The 15,291-nt window shown below is 38.4% G+C and overlaps 1 protein-coding gene across 1 annotated transcript in view; it reads right to left on the reverse strand.

The window, feature by feature from the left end:
* Positions 1-15,291, reverse strand: part of Grm7 (glutamate metabotropic receptor 7) — a gene marked incomplete at its 5' end in the record, with an annotated part of 311,121 nt that overhangs the window by 278,840 nt on the left and 16,990 nt on the right. The window contains one exon of the mRNA XM_037204288.1: positions 2,405-2,605. Within this exon, the coding sequence (XP_037060183.1) occupies positions 2,405-2,605 (201 nt within the window). The remainder of the gene's footprint in view (positions 1-2,404; positions 2,606-15,291) is intronic.

A 15,291-nucleotide genomic window follows, 5' to 3' on the forward strand; every position in this document is an offset into this window, starting at 1 on the left:
AGTTTATCTCTTGCCAAAAGTTACAAATCAAAAAGTCAAAGATATAAAGTCATCTTAAGCTTGCCCACAACTACAAGGCATTAGTGTATGTGTGGGGTGCTTCAAGGCCATAGCACACTATACTTTCTTATCAACTTTGTCTAGAGCTAGAACTGTAGTGGAGTATCAGAGAGGAAGAAAGAGAGAAGGAGGGAGAGAGGAAGAGAGAGAAATAACAAACATTAGAGGATCTGTGATCTAACAGGTAGCAGGTAGCAGAGAACACATGACAACTGAGAGAATGTAGCCAAGTCTAAAATGTGTAGTGTTTTCAGTGTGTGACAGAAACTGCTTTTCTTCCAGAACAGAGAAGCTTTAAGGATCCTGATGTCCAGATGACAAAACTATTTTCTGCATCAAAGCATTTACCCAAAAGGTTTTCTCTTCTCATTTCTGTTTGTCATGCAGAACCAGGATTTCTGTACTGATTCATGTTCTGTTAATCTTTCTGCTCAACAGGCCATCCTAAACCATACTGCTGGAGTCAAGGTGAACATGGATTCTACATTTTGGCCAGGCCAGTGGAGATACCAGTTTCTTGATTCACTGCATCAGCAAAACCAATTGGAATTATATGGATAAAAACTGATACTGGCTGCCATGGAAACCTCAGCTTTAAATGTGGCCAGACCACTTACCTTTACCTGTGAGGGTGGCATCTTGCTTTTCTTCCAGCTTGGTAGTTTAAGGTTTGTTGTTTATAGTGCAAATATGTCAAGAAGCCCACTCAGCACTCAATTTCAATTTACACTTTAGATATTCCATAACATTCTTTCAAACTAGTTACAAACAGATTCAGATAAAGTGAATATGGATCTCACCTCTCTAGAGAGGAAAGTAAAAATGTTTTAGATGTGATTTTACAATATCCATGGGACCCTCCATTTCTTTCCTACGAATCACTAAGTCTAGCTATAGGCATATTCCTGATTAAATATATTAATTATATGGTTATTATTTCAGAGTTTTCTATCACAAATTGTTTAAAGTTACATTAGAAAACATTTCCATTTAGATCTATTAGTCAGCAAAGAGATAACTAGAATGCATTTGTACTGAGATCTCTGCATGTATTTGTGATGTAGGAAAAGGTGACCAGGAAAGAAAAATCATTGAATTAGCTCCCACCCCATCCCCATTTGCATCGAGGTTACCCACTTGCAGAAGCTGTGGTCATACTTTCCAGAAACTATTATCAGTAAGTAAAGCAACGTTTTCCTGAATGTGAAGGTCAGAAATATTGAGTTGTACTCAAAAAAAAAAAAAAAGAAAGAAAAAAGAAATCCTAGGGATAAATAGACTTCCTTACCAAAGTCTCTAGAGAAGTGCAATCATGCTTAATAAGAAATATAAGTCAAAATCCTAACTATGCACAAGGAAGCCTAAATTCTTCTTAGCAGATTTGAAAGAGATGTGAATTATAGATTGCTCCCTGCCATGTGGTAGTTGTAAAGTGGGAGCCAGATAGTTTCTCTTCTTTGCACATTTATTTATTTACCTAAAATGAGAAAAGTAAATCAGAAAAATAATATATTTCTGCAAGGAGTTCTGGTTCTTTGGACTGAAAATGATATTCCTAATAAGATCCTAGTTCTAGGTATTCTTGTTTATTCCGAGATGCCATCTTTGACCTCTAGGTAGACAGATGTAAATAGCTTGAGCTGTATATGCATATCTTCATGTACAGCTATTTTTATATCTATTTGCATAGATATGTACAAATTCATGTTGATATGATATCTGAAATTTTAATCACACAATTTCTATTAATTTACTGCCATAACTGAACATATTTCTTATTGAATACAATACATTTAATAACTTCTCAGTCCTATTGCATGTAAAAGCTAGTATCAGAATTATCAACACCCCAAATGTGTATTTACTAGCTGTTACGATTTATTTTATTGTTTGCCCATTTACATTTACTAGTCTCTTTTGGGTAGCTTATCACAGGAAGGTTTTGTAGTTTGAGGGGAAAGCTCATGGCCTGAGATGTAGTTTGTATACCAACTTTCAACCACTCCTTATGATCTTGTGATGATAAATCTCCTGCCTCTTTCCCTTCCTTTCTTTCCTCTCTCCCTCACCTACATTCACTAAAGAAAAAAGGCTCTTGTGAAAGATATGGATTTGAAGAAAAGAATATAAAATAGCCCTCCAATATGTAGTCATTCATTCTCTTTTCTAAGTTTCATTTCCTCACCCATTCCCACACTGGTTCGATCACTTGAAAGTATATAATTAGCAAGGTTTTGATCTTTCTTGAGTCAATAGCAATGCTGTCATGTAATTTCTGTAGCTTATGAAATAAGAGATGATATCTGCTTAGCATTCCCAATAGTACAGACATTTGGGGACTCACCGTTGAAGTTAACATTGCGGATATACTTCAGCAACTTCTTTCCCCCTGCTTGCTCCATCTCTGGGCATACTCCCCGGTAATCAGCACACAGATCCTTATTCATGTGATGAAGGGCATGTGCCATGGCATAGACAGCATCAATCACAAACTGAACTTTACCCTCCTGCTCATAATTGGAGTCTTTTCCAATTCGCTCCTGTCCTGCACATTAAAACAAGAAACACAGACAGATTGGTGTTGAGTGGGAGTGCACATTTCTATCTGCTTTTGATCATGCATGAAGATAATAAGTCTTTGAAAAGTCTAACAGTGCAAGCCATATAGCCACCTGTGGTCATCATGTTCTATTTTTTTTTCTAATTTGTGGAATTTTCCTTCAGAGGCTATCACATTCAATGTTTTGATTCACTGGGTACACCTCAGAAGCAAGCCTTCAAAGGAACAACACTGTGATGGCTTTTGTCATGAGCCAACATGAAACCTGGAATAGTGTGTTCCCACTATACCAAAGGCTTCATGTCTTCTATCTTGGTCTGGACGGCGGTAAAGGGTCTATATTAAAATCTTTAAAGGTTGTTTGCTCTGGAAGGGACAACAGGAACATGACAGACATACACTGACCTCCAAGCCTGAACTCATTATCGTTCCCATACATACATTCCTGGTGTGCTCTTGTGTCCACTATGGTCACTACTGGAGACTTGGGTATTTAGAGCAGAAACTCTGGTCTCATTAATTTTATAATATTTTCTTTCTCTCACCCACTGTCTCTCATAAACAGATATAATGTATTTCTCAGTCTTACCAATTCTACCTCAGACAATCCACAGCATTTTAGACACACTACCAATATTTGAGTTTTATCATGTCTTTCTCTTTCATCAGGATGTGAGGCAAGAGGTCTTCACTTAATGATTCATTCTCCATGTTTATCTCTGCAAATGGCAGAGCTGACAACCACACTCAAGACTCAGAATCTCTCACTGGCCCTCCACTAACCACAGAATATGATGTAACCCCCTTCCCCTGTCCACAATAGGTGGTCATTCTTCAGCTTGCCCCCATCTGCACCATCATGGTAACAGCTGACAAGTACTCTGTTTCCATGCACATTGGAAATACCTCTCAGCTTTGTCCTGCTTCCCTAGATTCCATCTTCACTTTGTGAGTTACGTATTCTAACTCCTCATTCTACTCATGGGAAGGCAATGGTGGCAGCTTGATTTGTCATACCATAGACCATGTTATTATCATGTTGACCTTTCTCTACCCTGACTCCAGGTTTGTTTGTTTGGTGTGTGTGTGTGTGTGTGTGTGTGTGTGTGTGTGTGTGTGTGTGTGTGTGTACATGGGCTTTTAGAGTATTCTTTTTAAAATTACTTTTATTTTGGAGATTATAATATAATTATATCATTTCCCCCTTTCTCTTTTCTCTTTGTAAGCTTTCCCATATATCCTCCTTTCTCTCTTTCCAATTCATGGCCCCCCTTTCATTAATTATTGTTATGTGCATATATGTATATGTATATACATACATATAACACACACACACACACACACACACATATATACAATATAGTTAGTTTGTATAATGTTTCTTGTATATATTTTGAGGGGTGACCATTTGGTATTGGAGATCCAATTGCTCCACATTTCCCTGGAGAAGACTATTTCTCCTGTTCTTAGCATTCTGTAATTGCTTGTAGTTCTTTGTGTAACTGAGGCCTCATGGGCTTTCCCTGCCCACTTTGGCATGTCTGTTGGTATTGTCCTTGTTTAGCTCATGTTAATGTGACCATGTTGGTGAGATTTTATGGGTAGCTTCTGACACTGTGAGGAGACACAGATTCACAGCAAACTTGTCCCATGTCTTCTACACATGTGACTACTGTTTATCCCTCTGGATTTGCTCACATTATTTAACTTCCTTTGATAGGAACCTTTGTTTGGTTTCCACTCCTCATAGTTTAATTCTTCCTTCCAGATGTAAGTGCAAAGTTACTATATTTTGGTTGTCAGTCACATTAAACATTTCAGTCTTCTATTATATCCATAGGGGCAATGGATTGTAAGGCTCTCCCCATAGATCTCCCTGGCAATTTATATCCCATCTATTCACATGACAAAGCACAGCATTGGACATCTAGCAGATCTTCAATGTCTTGTGTGTTATATTATATATCCAGGCCAGGTGTGATTGGCTGGTGCCTGTAAACCGAGCACTTGGGAGGTCGAGGCAGATAGTTAAAGATTTTAAGGCCAACTTGGGACAGGCAAGACACTTGTGAAGTATACTTGTGAAGTATAATCTCCATGAGAGAAATCTCATATTTATCATGTTTATCTAAATTCATATTTTTCTTTGAAAAATATACATTGATATTTCATGTGGTAAATAGTTTAGTACATTATAATGCTTCAGTCACATGGATACTCACTGCTTGCCACTGAAACTGTGGACTCCGTGGAGAATAGGGTTTTTAGTTCGTTTCCCTTTAAGACATAATCATCACAAATTCGGTGCTATTTTCAAGGTGAATCCAAGAGTTTTACTTAATCTTGACTATTTTCTCTAATTTCCCTTTCAAGGAAATTTCTGGTTCTTAATGACAGTGCAATGCAATGATTATTAATTTATGTCATTGTGTAATAAGCATCTAATGTCCTCAGAATGCCCTAACAGCATGTCTGGCAAATTATTTACAACACATGGTATAATGAAGAGCCTGGTGTGTGTGTGTGTGTGTGTGTGTGTGTGTGTGTGTGTGTGTGTGTGTGTGTGTGTGCCTGTGTGCTGTGGGATATCGTTCTGTATGCTGTGAATATGTGTTGCTCTGATTGGTTGATAGCTAAAACACTGATTGACTAGTATCCAGGCAGGAAATATAGGTGGGGCAAGGAGTTGAGAAGAATTCTGGGAAGAGGAGAGGCTGAGTCAAGGGTCACCAGACAGATACAGAGGAAGCAAGATGTCAAGGCAGAACTGGGATAAAATACCAAGCCACATGGCTAAACATAGATAAGAATTATTGGTTAATTGAAGTGTAAGAGCTAGTCAGTAATAGGCCTGAGCTAATGGCCAAACAGTTATGATAAATATAAGCTTCTGAGTGATCTTTTTATAAGCTGGCCAAGGGACTGGAGGGGCCTGGTGGGACGGGAAAAACTTCTGACTACGTGTGTGTGTGTGTGTGTGTGTGTGTGTGTGTGTGTGTGTGTGTGTGTGCTATTTTTGACAAATTTTTGTTTTAGGGAAAGATTCTGAAACATGGGACTGTCTAAATGTTTTAGTAAGGGTAGCTATTGCTTTGAAGAGACACCATGATCACAGCAACTCCTATAAGTAAAACATTTAATTGAGGTGGTGGCTTACATTTGCAGAGGTTCAGTTTGTTATCATAATGGTGGGACATAGTGGGGTGTAGGCAGACATGTTGCTGGAGAGGTAGCTGAGTGTCCCATATCTTTCAAGAAACAAGAAATGAACCGTGACACTGGGTGTGGCATGAGACCTCAAAGCCCACCTCCACAGTGACACACTTCCTCCAACAAGACCACACCCACTCCAACAAGGCCACACCTCCTACTGGTGCATTTGGTGACCATTTCCTTTCAAACCACCACCTTGAACAAGGGTAAATTCATCTGGCTTGCTGATCTATACCTGTCAACTCGCCTCCAGAGGGGCTGCACCTATCTTGTGTACAGGTCACAAGAAAGGAAACTTTATTTCTTCACAACCATGCCATCAGAAGACACTGCAAAATTTCCTTATTAATTCATCAGATATAGGGTTGCTTCCAATTGCCACTTTTATTTAAGTTTTTTTTCTTTGTTTGTATTTGTGACATATAAACACATATCTGGTTAGATGCACAACAGAGACCAGAGGAAAGCATCTGGATTCTTACTCTAATATGTTCTGCCTTATTCTCTTGAGACAGGGTCTCTCACTTAACTTGAAGCTATGTTGGAAACCAGCAAGCCCTAGAGAATCTTTTGTCTCCACCCCACAAAGCTCTCAGGTTACAGTATGTGCATGGCCATGCTTATATATTTACATTAATTCTGGGGATTTGAACTAGGACAACAGGCCTGTACAGCATCACTTTAACCATTGAGTAATCTCCCCAGCCCATTACTTGCATTTTCCTCATATGGAAATTTGGAAATTCTAACATCGTTGTGTATGAAAGAATGACATTTGTTCACAATCAAACAAATGTGTACAAAAAAAAAGAAAACCCCCTCATTTCCTCCTCTGTTTATAAAAGCTTTATTAATTATACAGATAAGGAATAAATTGCAAACATTTCCTCTGTTTTGCATTTTTCTTTGAAGTATCTTTTTCCAGACAAAAAATTTATTCATTTTTTCCTAGTTTTTTTTTCCTTTATTACTTCTGATTGCTGAATCATGTTTAAAAAGATATTCTGGGTTGTAAAGATGCCTCAATGGTTAGAAGCAATTGTTCCTCTTGCATAGGACTCAGATCCAGTTTGTATGGAGGCTCACAAACATCTAAAACTCCATTTCCACAGGATCTGATACCCTGTTCTCACCCCCCTGGGTACCAGGCACCCATGCAATGCTCAAACATATGTGGAGGCATGCATTCATACACATGAAAATAATTAGTTGCTTTTATTTCCCTTTGCCTCCTGAGTGCTGAAGATAAAGGCATGTGCCACCATCCTCAGACAGCAAAATAATAGAGGTTTAAAAAAAAACATTCTCAGCCCAAGAGTATCAGACTTTATCCACATTTCTTTGTAGCACTTGTTCAATTAAGTAAATAAATAAATTCAAATTAACTATGATTATTTTAGAATGTTTGTCACTACATAACCTGGGCAGGCCTGGAATTGTGATCTTCCTGCTTCTACTTCCCAAGGGCTGACAAGGCAGGCATGTGTCACCATGCTGAGCATTATTTGTATAATTTTGATCTTTCAGATGTAAGCAATTATCTATATGCAAGATCTATTCTGGCAAACAATGTGAGGAATGAATTGTAATCTTATTGTCTCTCTGGATATCCTACTATTACCGATGGATATAGCTTTGTAACATATCACAGTCCTGTTCTCCAATTTGAGTATCTTTGAGTATACACCCTAATTCTACATGTAACTGTATCTACATCCAATTAAAAAATTTCTTTATTTAAAAAGTCTTTTCACATATTAACAGTGAAGTTCAAGTTATTAAGGCTTGTTAACATATTCAAATAGCTTGCTAAGAAAGTCCCTGCCCTTTGCCTAGTGAGAAATTTGCTGTGAACAGGCTGGCCTTAAACTTGTAGCAATTTTCCCAACTATGTCTTTAAACATTGGCATATCAGATTTGTGCCTTTGAACCTGATATTCCTGGTTATTTTTAATTTCTGAAATAAACTTTATTATCAATGACATAGCTCCAGAAAACAAAAAGTACAGCTCAAGCAACTAGTAACTAAATTTAGTTAATTTGTGTTGTTTTAAAATAATTTTACCTTGAACAGAAACTTTACTAAAAGTGAGACATCCAAGTATCATTTTATTAATTTGAGTTTCTTTTTGGTTCTTTCCATAGTATTTACATTTTTTTTTCTCATAAAAGAATAGACTACTGCTAATGGTCAAGAGAAAGCCCAAACTGACCTACTCTGGTGATCGTATGGCCAAACACCCTAACTGTCGTAGTAGAACTCTCATCCAATGACTGAGGGAGGCAGATGCAGAGATCCACGGCCAGGCCCCAGGTGAAGCTCTGGGAGTCCAATTAGCGAGAAAGAGGAGGGATTGTATGAGTGAGAGATGCTGAGTCCATGATTGGAAAAAGCACAGGGACAAATAGCCAAACTAGTGGAAACACATGAACTATGAACCAATAGCTGAGGAGCCCCCATGGAACTGAATCAGGCCCTCTGGATAAGTGAGACAGTCGATTAGCTTGAACAGTTTGGGAGGCCCCCAGGCAGTGGGACTGGGACCTGTTTTTAGTGCATGAGCTGGCTTTTTGGAGCCTGGGGCCTATGCTGGGACACTGCTCAGCCTGGGTGAAGGGAGGAGGAGACTGGACCTGCCTTGACTGAATCTACCAGGCTGAGCTGAATCCCCAGGGGAGTCCTTGCCCTGGAGGAGATGGTAATGGGGGATGGATTGGGGGGAGGGCAGGGGAGGTGGGAGGAGGGAGGATAGGGGAATATAGCTGATATATAAAATTAAATTAAATTATGAAATTAAAAAAAAGTTTTTTCCACTATTTTATGTGAGTGTTTTGCCTGTCTCTCTGTGTACTACATGCAAGCCTAGCACCCAGTGAGGCCAAAAGAGATCTCCAAAACTGGGACTGAAGTTATAAGCATTTGTGAGTTGCCATGTGGGTGCTGGGAATTGAACCTGGATCAGTGTTTTTAACTACTGAGCTGTGGCTCTAGTTCCTCTCAGATAACTGTTAAGTGTTCTCTAAGTTCTGCCTTGGAGAAAGCAGTTGGTTTTGCTGCTTTATATACTGCTTTTATTTTCCAGGCATCATCTCACTGGCTTTTATCTATATACATGAAATTAATATTTCACCTATTTCACTGGATTCCAACTTTTTATTACAAAAATTTAAAACAGAAATGAAAGTTAAAAGAACTTTAGAGCAAGTCCAGCAATTATATCTTAGCATCATTTGAATGCTGTGAGGCCGTGTTTACTGTACTAACAGTGCCATCTTACTTATTTTATAAGCCTATTCATTTTTAATAGTAATTTTCTAACATGATACTTTGCAAATTTTCCCTGTTTTTATAGCACTCAAAAAAGGCAATATTGGAGGTATTATGACCACTATAAACTCACACTATGAAATGATTTCAGTCCAATAATACAGGAGAACAGTTTCTAGCATGCTTTAATAAGGACATTTATCCCAGAAAGAACACTTTGAAAAATAATAGAACTGTTTTCAGTAATGAAATATCTTATTGCTGGAGAAATACTTAAGGCTATGCCTTTCTTGGAGAGTCACCAGGTACATTAACATGTTAGAGGCTCTGGGAAGATTTCAGGATTAAATTTGTCAAACTCACAGAACTTGAAAAACGTAGCCTTGTTATAGAGAACCAGATGTGGAGAGTTTATTTACCAACAACCACAAATACCAGTGAGATATTTTCCTACTATGGCAATTGATTATATCACTATAACAAAACAGCTTGAAAAAGACAGTTTAAAGGAGAAAAGAGGTATGCTGGCTGACAGTTTTAGAGGCTTCAGTCTGTATGGCCCCATGTATTTGAACAATATATCATGGTCAATGATGCCTGTGCCAGATAACAGCTAGTCACATCAATACGAGGAGGAAGAGAGTGACAGAGGATGACCAGGGATAATATACTCCCAAGAACCTGTACATGGTAACCTACATACTCCAGCTAAGCCCCATCTTGCAAATTTTCAAGGATTATATCAAAATAGCATCACAAACTGGGCACTGCAAATTTGAAATGTAAGCCTATGGGGGCATTGCATTTCAAATTGAAACCACAACAGGCAGCTACAAATATTTGGTAACTTTGAATTCTTGGCTACTCATGAAGTATTACTTTAACTTCTGGCTCTTTTTCTACTTGGTATCTGATTATGTTTCAATATTGATGGCAACCACTGGGAGTGAGGAATGCTAAATTCCTCTGGAACATTCACGGATTATCCTAATCTTTCAAAACCCATGACCTTCTTTCTGTTAGGTAGTGATTTCCATCTCTCCTCAGAGGGAGGCTTCTTAAGACTCAAGTAAATGAAAATTACAAAAATAAACAAAATTCATACATTTGAGGAAGCTCGAACACTGTAAAGAAGTCACAAGGTACATCCCCAAGGTTATAAATGGAGAATCTCCAGCTAACCAGCTGAGCAGCCTAAGAATCATGCAGGGGGGAATGTAGAAAGTTCTAAGGATACAACCTGGTCATTAATGAGCTTGTAAGTAACTATTCACCCAGTTTCCCGTAACTAAGCCTGATTTGAGTGATATTGGTTTGCTGTTATTGTTTGTTTGTGTGTTTTGTCCATCTGGTCTCTCATAGGTATGCTGTCTGAAGGAAAGTAGAAGTTTGTAATATGTTCTCTCCCCATCCCCTGAGAATAGTGACATATTGTTTTCCTAGGGACCAATGCAGAAAGAGGCATGGACTGTAAGTGTAACCAATGAGATGAAAGAGTTTGCTTACAAGATTCTGGAAGAGTTGATTTGCTTTGATGAAGAGATTAGTCACTTGTACAGATGCCCCAACTCCCACCATCATCACAATTACTGTGGCTATTGTGTTGTCCCCAGGAAATAAGGTATTATATCTATGGCAACAGAATACAGGGCAAGTATACAAAGGTACACCAGAGCCACAAATTAGCCAAGACTACATTTTTTCCATGCAATGTACTAATGGTTTAACTACCTAATAAAGCTTGATATCCAGTATTTCTAGGTTTCTTCAACTGCTGTTTTTATTCACACACCAATTTATAACACTTCAAAGGAGTAGCATTAAGTACATAAAACTCGTGCTGCAAAGCAGTGTTAAATATCTTTAACAGCATAGCTTGCAACAGAATTATAAAAAGCCTTTCCGATTAATTCTCACTTAACACCTCATTCTTTTAACCTTACTGCTTATATAAGATGCTCTTATACCCTATCCTTCATGTTCTTTACTTCACTCTCATGTTTGCAATGAAGTCTCTGAGTTTGAGATAAAGGGAGAATTTAATAGCATTATATTCTGGGTGTCTGGTGTGCAAAGAAGCTAATTTCCCCCATCTCCTGACTTTTGGCTCATTACTTTTATACAGAGTCCAGTATTTAACTTTCAAATGCACACTCCATTTTAAAGAATAATATTTTGTTAATTCTTCGAGAATTTCATACAGTATACTTTGATCAAATGCACACTCTTCCTGTTGAGTATGAATTAGCTGCCTTACACAAGTATAATTGACACATGATTTTCCTCATCGGCATGTTTAATGACTACTCTACTGTGGAGCCCTTTACTTTGAAGGGCTGGCTTTGCTTGTCCTCTGGATGGCATTCCTTTCTCAGATGATAGGCTTCCGTGAAGATGCATATTCACATTAACAGACAAATAGAGATGCAACAATGAAAAAAGTGGAACTGATATTATTAGGATGGGTAATCCTGTTTGAATGAGAACATAACAGGAAGAGATGAGATGGCCAGTCAGAGACATTGGTCCTTTCACTCAAGGACAGAGGTCCAAGAAAGGCTCAGTGGACACCAAGGACTGAAAAAGCTCACTATATGTTTCAAAAGGAATGAACAATTGAGAGTTTTATTTTGCTTTCAAATGTTAGTTGAAGTTATTTGCTCTGCAAAGAACTATCTGAAACCAAGTCTCCTTTGACCTTACAACAATTTTAAAAGAAGTGTGTGTGTGTGTGTGTGTGTGTGTGTGTGTGTGTTTTCTTATGTACACAGCAACACATGTGTGTATCAATGTATGGATGTTGCTTCTTGCCTGCTACGTTTTTTAAATAGGCTTTCTTGTTCACTGCTGTATATATCAATATCTCTGGCCCAAAAGCTTTTAGGTATTCTCCCAACTCTGCCTGCCATCTGACCTTAGGAGTTTTGGGATTACAGGTGTGAGATATAGGTCTAGATTTATGTGGGTTCTGCAGATCCAAACTCAGTTTCTCTTGCTTTTATAGCAAGCCCTTTCCACTTTGTCATTTTCCCAGTCCTGGACGCAATTTTAAACCTTGTATTATGTACATTTTGAGCATAAAGGAATATTGAACATAAAGGTTTACATATTTATTGAGATTAAAGTCTTTAGTGGCATTGGTACTTAATTATTCTAAACACTAATGCTTAGATCTACTGAAAACAATAAATACTCTAATTAAGGAAAAATTTTACAGGGCACTTAAAAACAAAGTTAATGCATATTCTTGTCCTAACAAATTGCTAGATTCTAGCTAAGGGGGATGCAGCGACTTCAGGGAGGAAATGGATGCTGGCGAAGATGTTGTGAGATGTTGTAGTGTTAGACAAATCCTGTGGCAATTCAGTAGGATCCATGAAGAGCCTGTTGCAATCCTATGCACAATTTAAAACTAAATAATATGTAAATAGCCACTGACTTTTCCTTTTTTCCTCATCAGGTCTTATTTCTCTTTTGAAGAAGAATATGAATGACAAAAAGATTTAATTTTACAGAAATTTACTTCAGCGTAAACTTTAATAATGACCTCACTTAAAGAACTGCAGAATAAAAATCAATTCAAGGCCTTGCTATCATACACATATAAAATAAGGAATATGAGGAGGTCTGGGTTGAGCCCCAAAGGTAAACTGCATTGATGCATCTCTATTTGTAGGTGGGGATGAGTGAGAGTTGGATTGAATGAGTGAGGTGGGAGAAATATTGCTGGGCTCACGGTGGGTTACTGCATTACAACCACAGTGTGTTTGTTGCTGACTGTCTATGGGCTAGGCTGTGTGGAGAGGGCTATTCATGGCTTGACATTTAACCCTCAAAAGACCCTAAGGAAAGAATGGCTATTTTCCCAATTGATGCCCCTTTCCTGCCTTACTGTTATTTTGCTTCATGTACAGTCAAAAGATGGCTTTTTTATATACTTAGAAAAGGGAACAAACTAGGGGATCCCCCTCATTCTTTTCATGTTCTGATCCAGTTCTGAGTCATAATTTATCTTTCCAATTGCGTGTCAGTCATGATGTATATGTATGGGTTTGAGACAGTCTCTAGCTTAGGATAGCCTTGAAGAGTCTCTGCAGCTGAGGATGACCTTGAGCTTCTGATCCCCATTGACTTCATCTATTTCATGCTTGGATTACAATTATGTACCACACCTGGTTTGTGTGATGCTCTGAAACAAACCTAGGGCTTCCTGAATGTTCAGCAAACACTCTTCTGAGCTATAATCTCCAGTCCTTGGGCATGACTTTCATTTGCAGTCTCTAATCTTTTTGAATCATTCATTAGAGTTTCCTGTAGGATGAAATGAATGGTTTTGAAACAGCCATTGTGTCCATCCCTGATCTCCCTGTGGGTATAGAATTTAACACCCAGTACAACTCACAAGTTCCAAGTAGAAGAAGCAAAACAGAAAAAGAGAAAAGAAAACTTATGAACTCATCTTCTAACTCTAGCAACTACAAGTTGATGTTAGCTGAAAAAGGATACCTGTACCTCTGGTCCAGGAAGTCCTGGGCTCGCTGCATGAGATAGCTGTTTGAAACCTGGGACTTATACAGGGACGCTTGGCTCAATTTGGGAGGAGGGGACTGGACCTGCCTGGACTGAGTCTATCAGGTCCATCTCAGTCCTCAGGGGTGGCCTTGATCTGGAGGTGGTGGGAATGGGGGATGGGCTGGGGGGAGGGGAGGAGGGCAGGAAGGGGGAGAACAAGGGAATCTGTGGCTGTTATGTAGAACTGAATAGTATTGTAAAATAAAATAATAAAAAAAAGGATACCTGTAATGTTCTAAAACAACAGCAGGCTACTTCAGATGAGCAGAGAACTCCAGCACACAGGACAAGCTGTATAGTCAAGCCATCTTTACTTTCTACCACTTTGTAACCCAGAATGCTCCCTGGAAGACTGCTTCATTTTACTTTCTTACAACTGTTTTCATTTGCAATTTATTTTTAAATTTCCAGTAGTGTCCAACTAAAGATACACACATCAAATAAACACAGGCATAGCAGGGTTGATGGGCAGGGCTTACATACAGTGTACATGGGTGGACGTTGGGGGTGGGACTAAAAGAAGACATCTGCCTCAACACCAAGATTCATAGACCCCCCCAACAAGTCAAAGGCCTTCTGAGAGAGTAAACCCAGGATTTCATGACTAAGATCAATCTGTTGGGGTGTAAGAGCAACAGACTTAGCAAAGATAAGTATAACATTGGCTACTAAAACTAACATAAAAATACACATTACACTTTGTTATTCAACAAACCTAAATGGTATATGTGTGTGTGTGTGTGTGTGTGTGTTTCTTATAATTTGTTAAGGTATAGATAGATTCAGTTTCAAGTCTTCATGGAGATGCCTCTTCTGCCATATTAAACCCAGTTTTTTGTTTATATGCTTTGAGTCTTATTTTCATACATATCTAGAATTACTGGTGAGATACTGAATTCAAAATGGAGCAAAGAAATGTGTTCTGATGAGCATGGTGCAATAGTGCATGCCTATAATTCCAGCAGCAGAAAGGTGAACGTGGGGGGACCTCGAGTTCAAGATCATCCTGTGCTGTGTATTGGGACCCCATTGGAAGCATCAGAGAGTGTTCTTTTAAATTTAGGAAGTAGTATGTAGATGTACTTATGCATGTAAAGTTAAAACTTCAGCTATTTTTTTTCAGATTAGAAAGAAAAATGCTACTTTGTTTTCTTTTTTTTCCAATCTAGAGTATTTTTTTCTCCCAAATAGGATTACTTTCTCTTCTGATCATAATACACTAAATTAAAATACTGGTTTCATCAGGTTTCTTGTGTGATATAATAGCAAATGCAGCATACAATCAGGTAAACAATTTGAGAAGGGAGGAGGAAAGAACAAAGGGGCCTAGGGAGAGATGGTGTAGCAGAGAGGAATGGAGAAGAATAGAAAAGCAATGGGATAGAAAAGAAAAATGAAGAAGAAACAGAAAGAAAGGAGTAGGTGGGGTTGATAAGAGAGAAAAGGAAGGAAGGCAAGAAAAAAGAAAGTGAGGGTGGAGAAAAGAGAGAGCGAATTTTTGGATCTTTGTGTGTGGTTGTATCTGTGTAAGAGTCTGTGTGAAGATATGTAGAGAGTGAATATTTTTCTATTACTCTCTTCCTTTTCCTCTGAGTCAGTGTTTCTTTCTGAGCTCAGG

The sequence above is a fragment of the Peromyscus leucopus genome, chromosome 3 (assembly GCF_004664715.2).
Source record: "Peromyscus leucopus breed LL Stock chromosome 3, UCI_PerLeu_2.1, whole genome shotgun sequence".
NCBI classification, from domain to species: Eukaryota; Metazoa; Chordata; class Mammalia; order Rodentia; family Cricetidae; genus Peromyscus; species Peromyscus leucopus.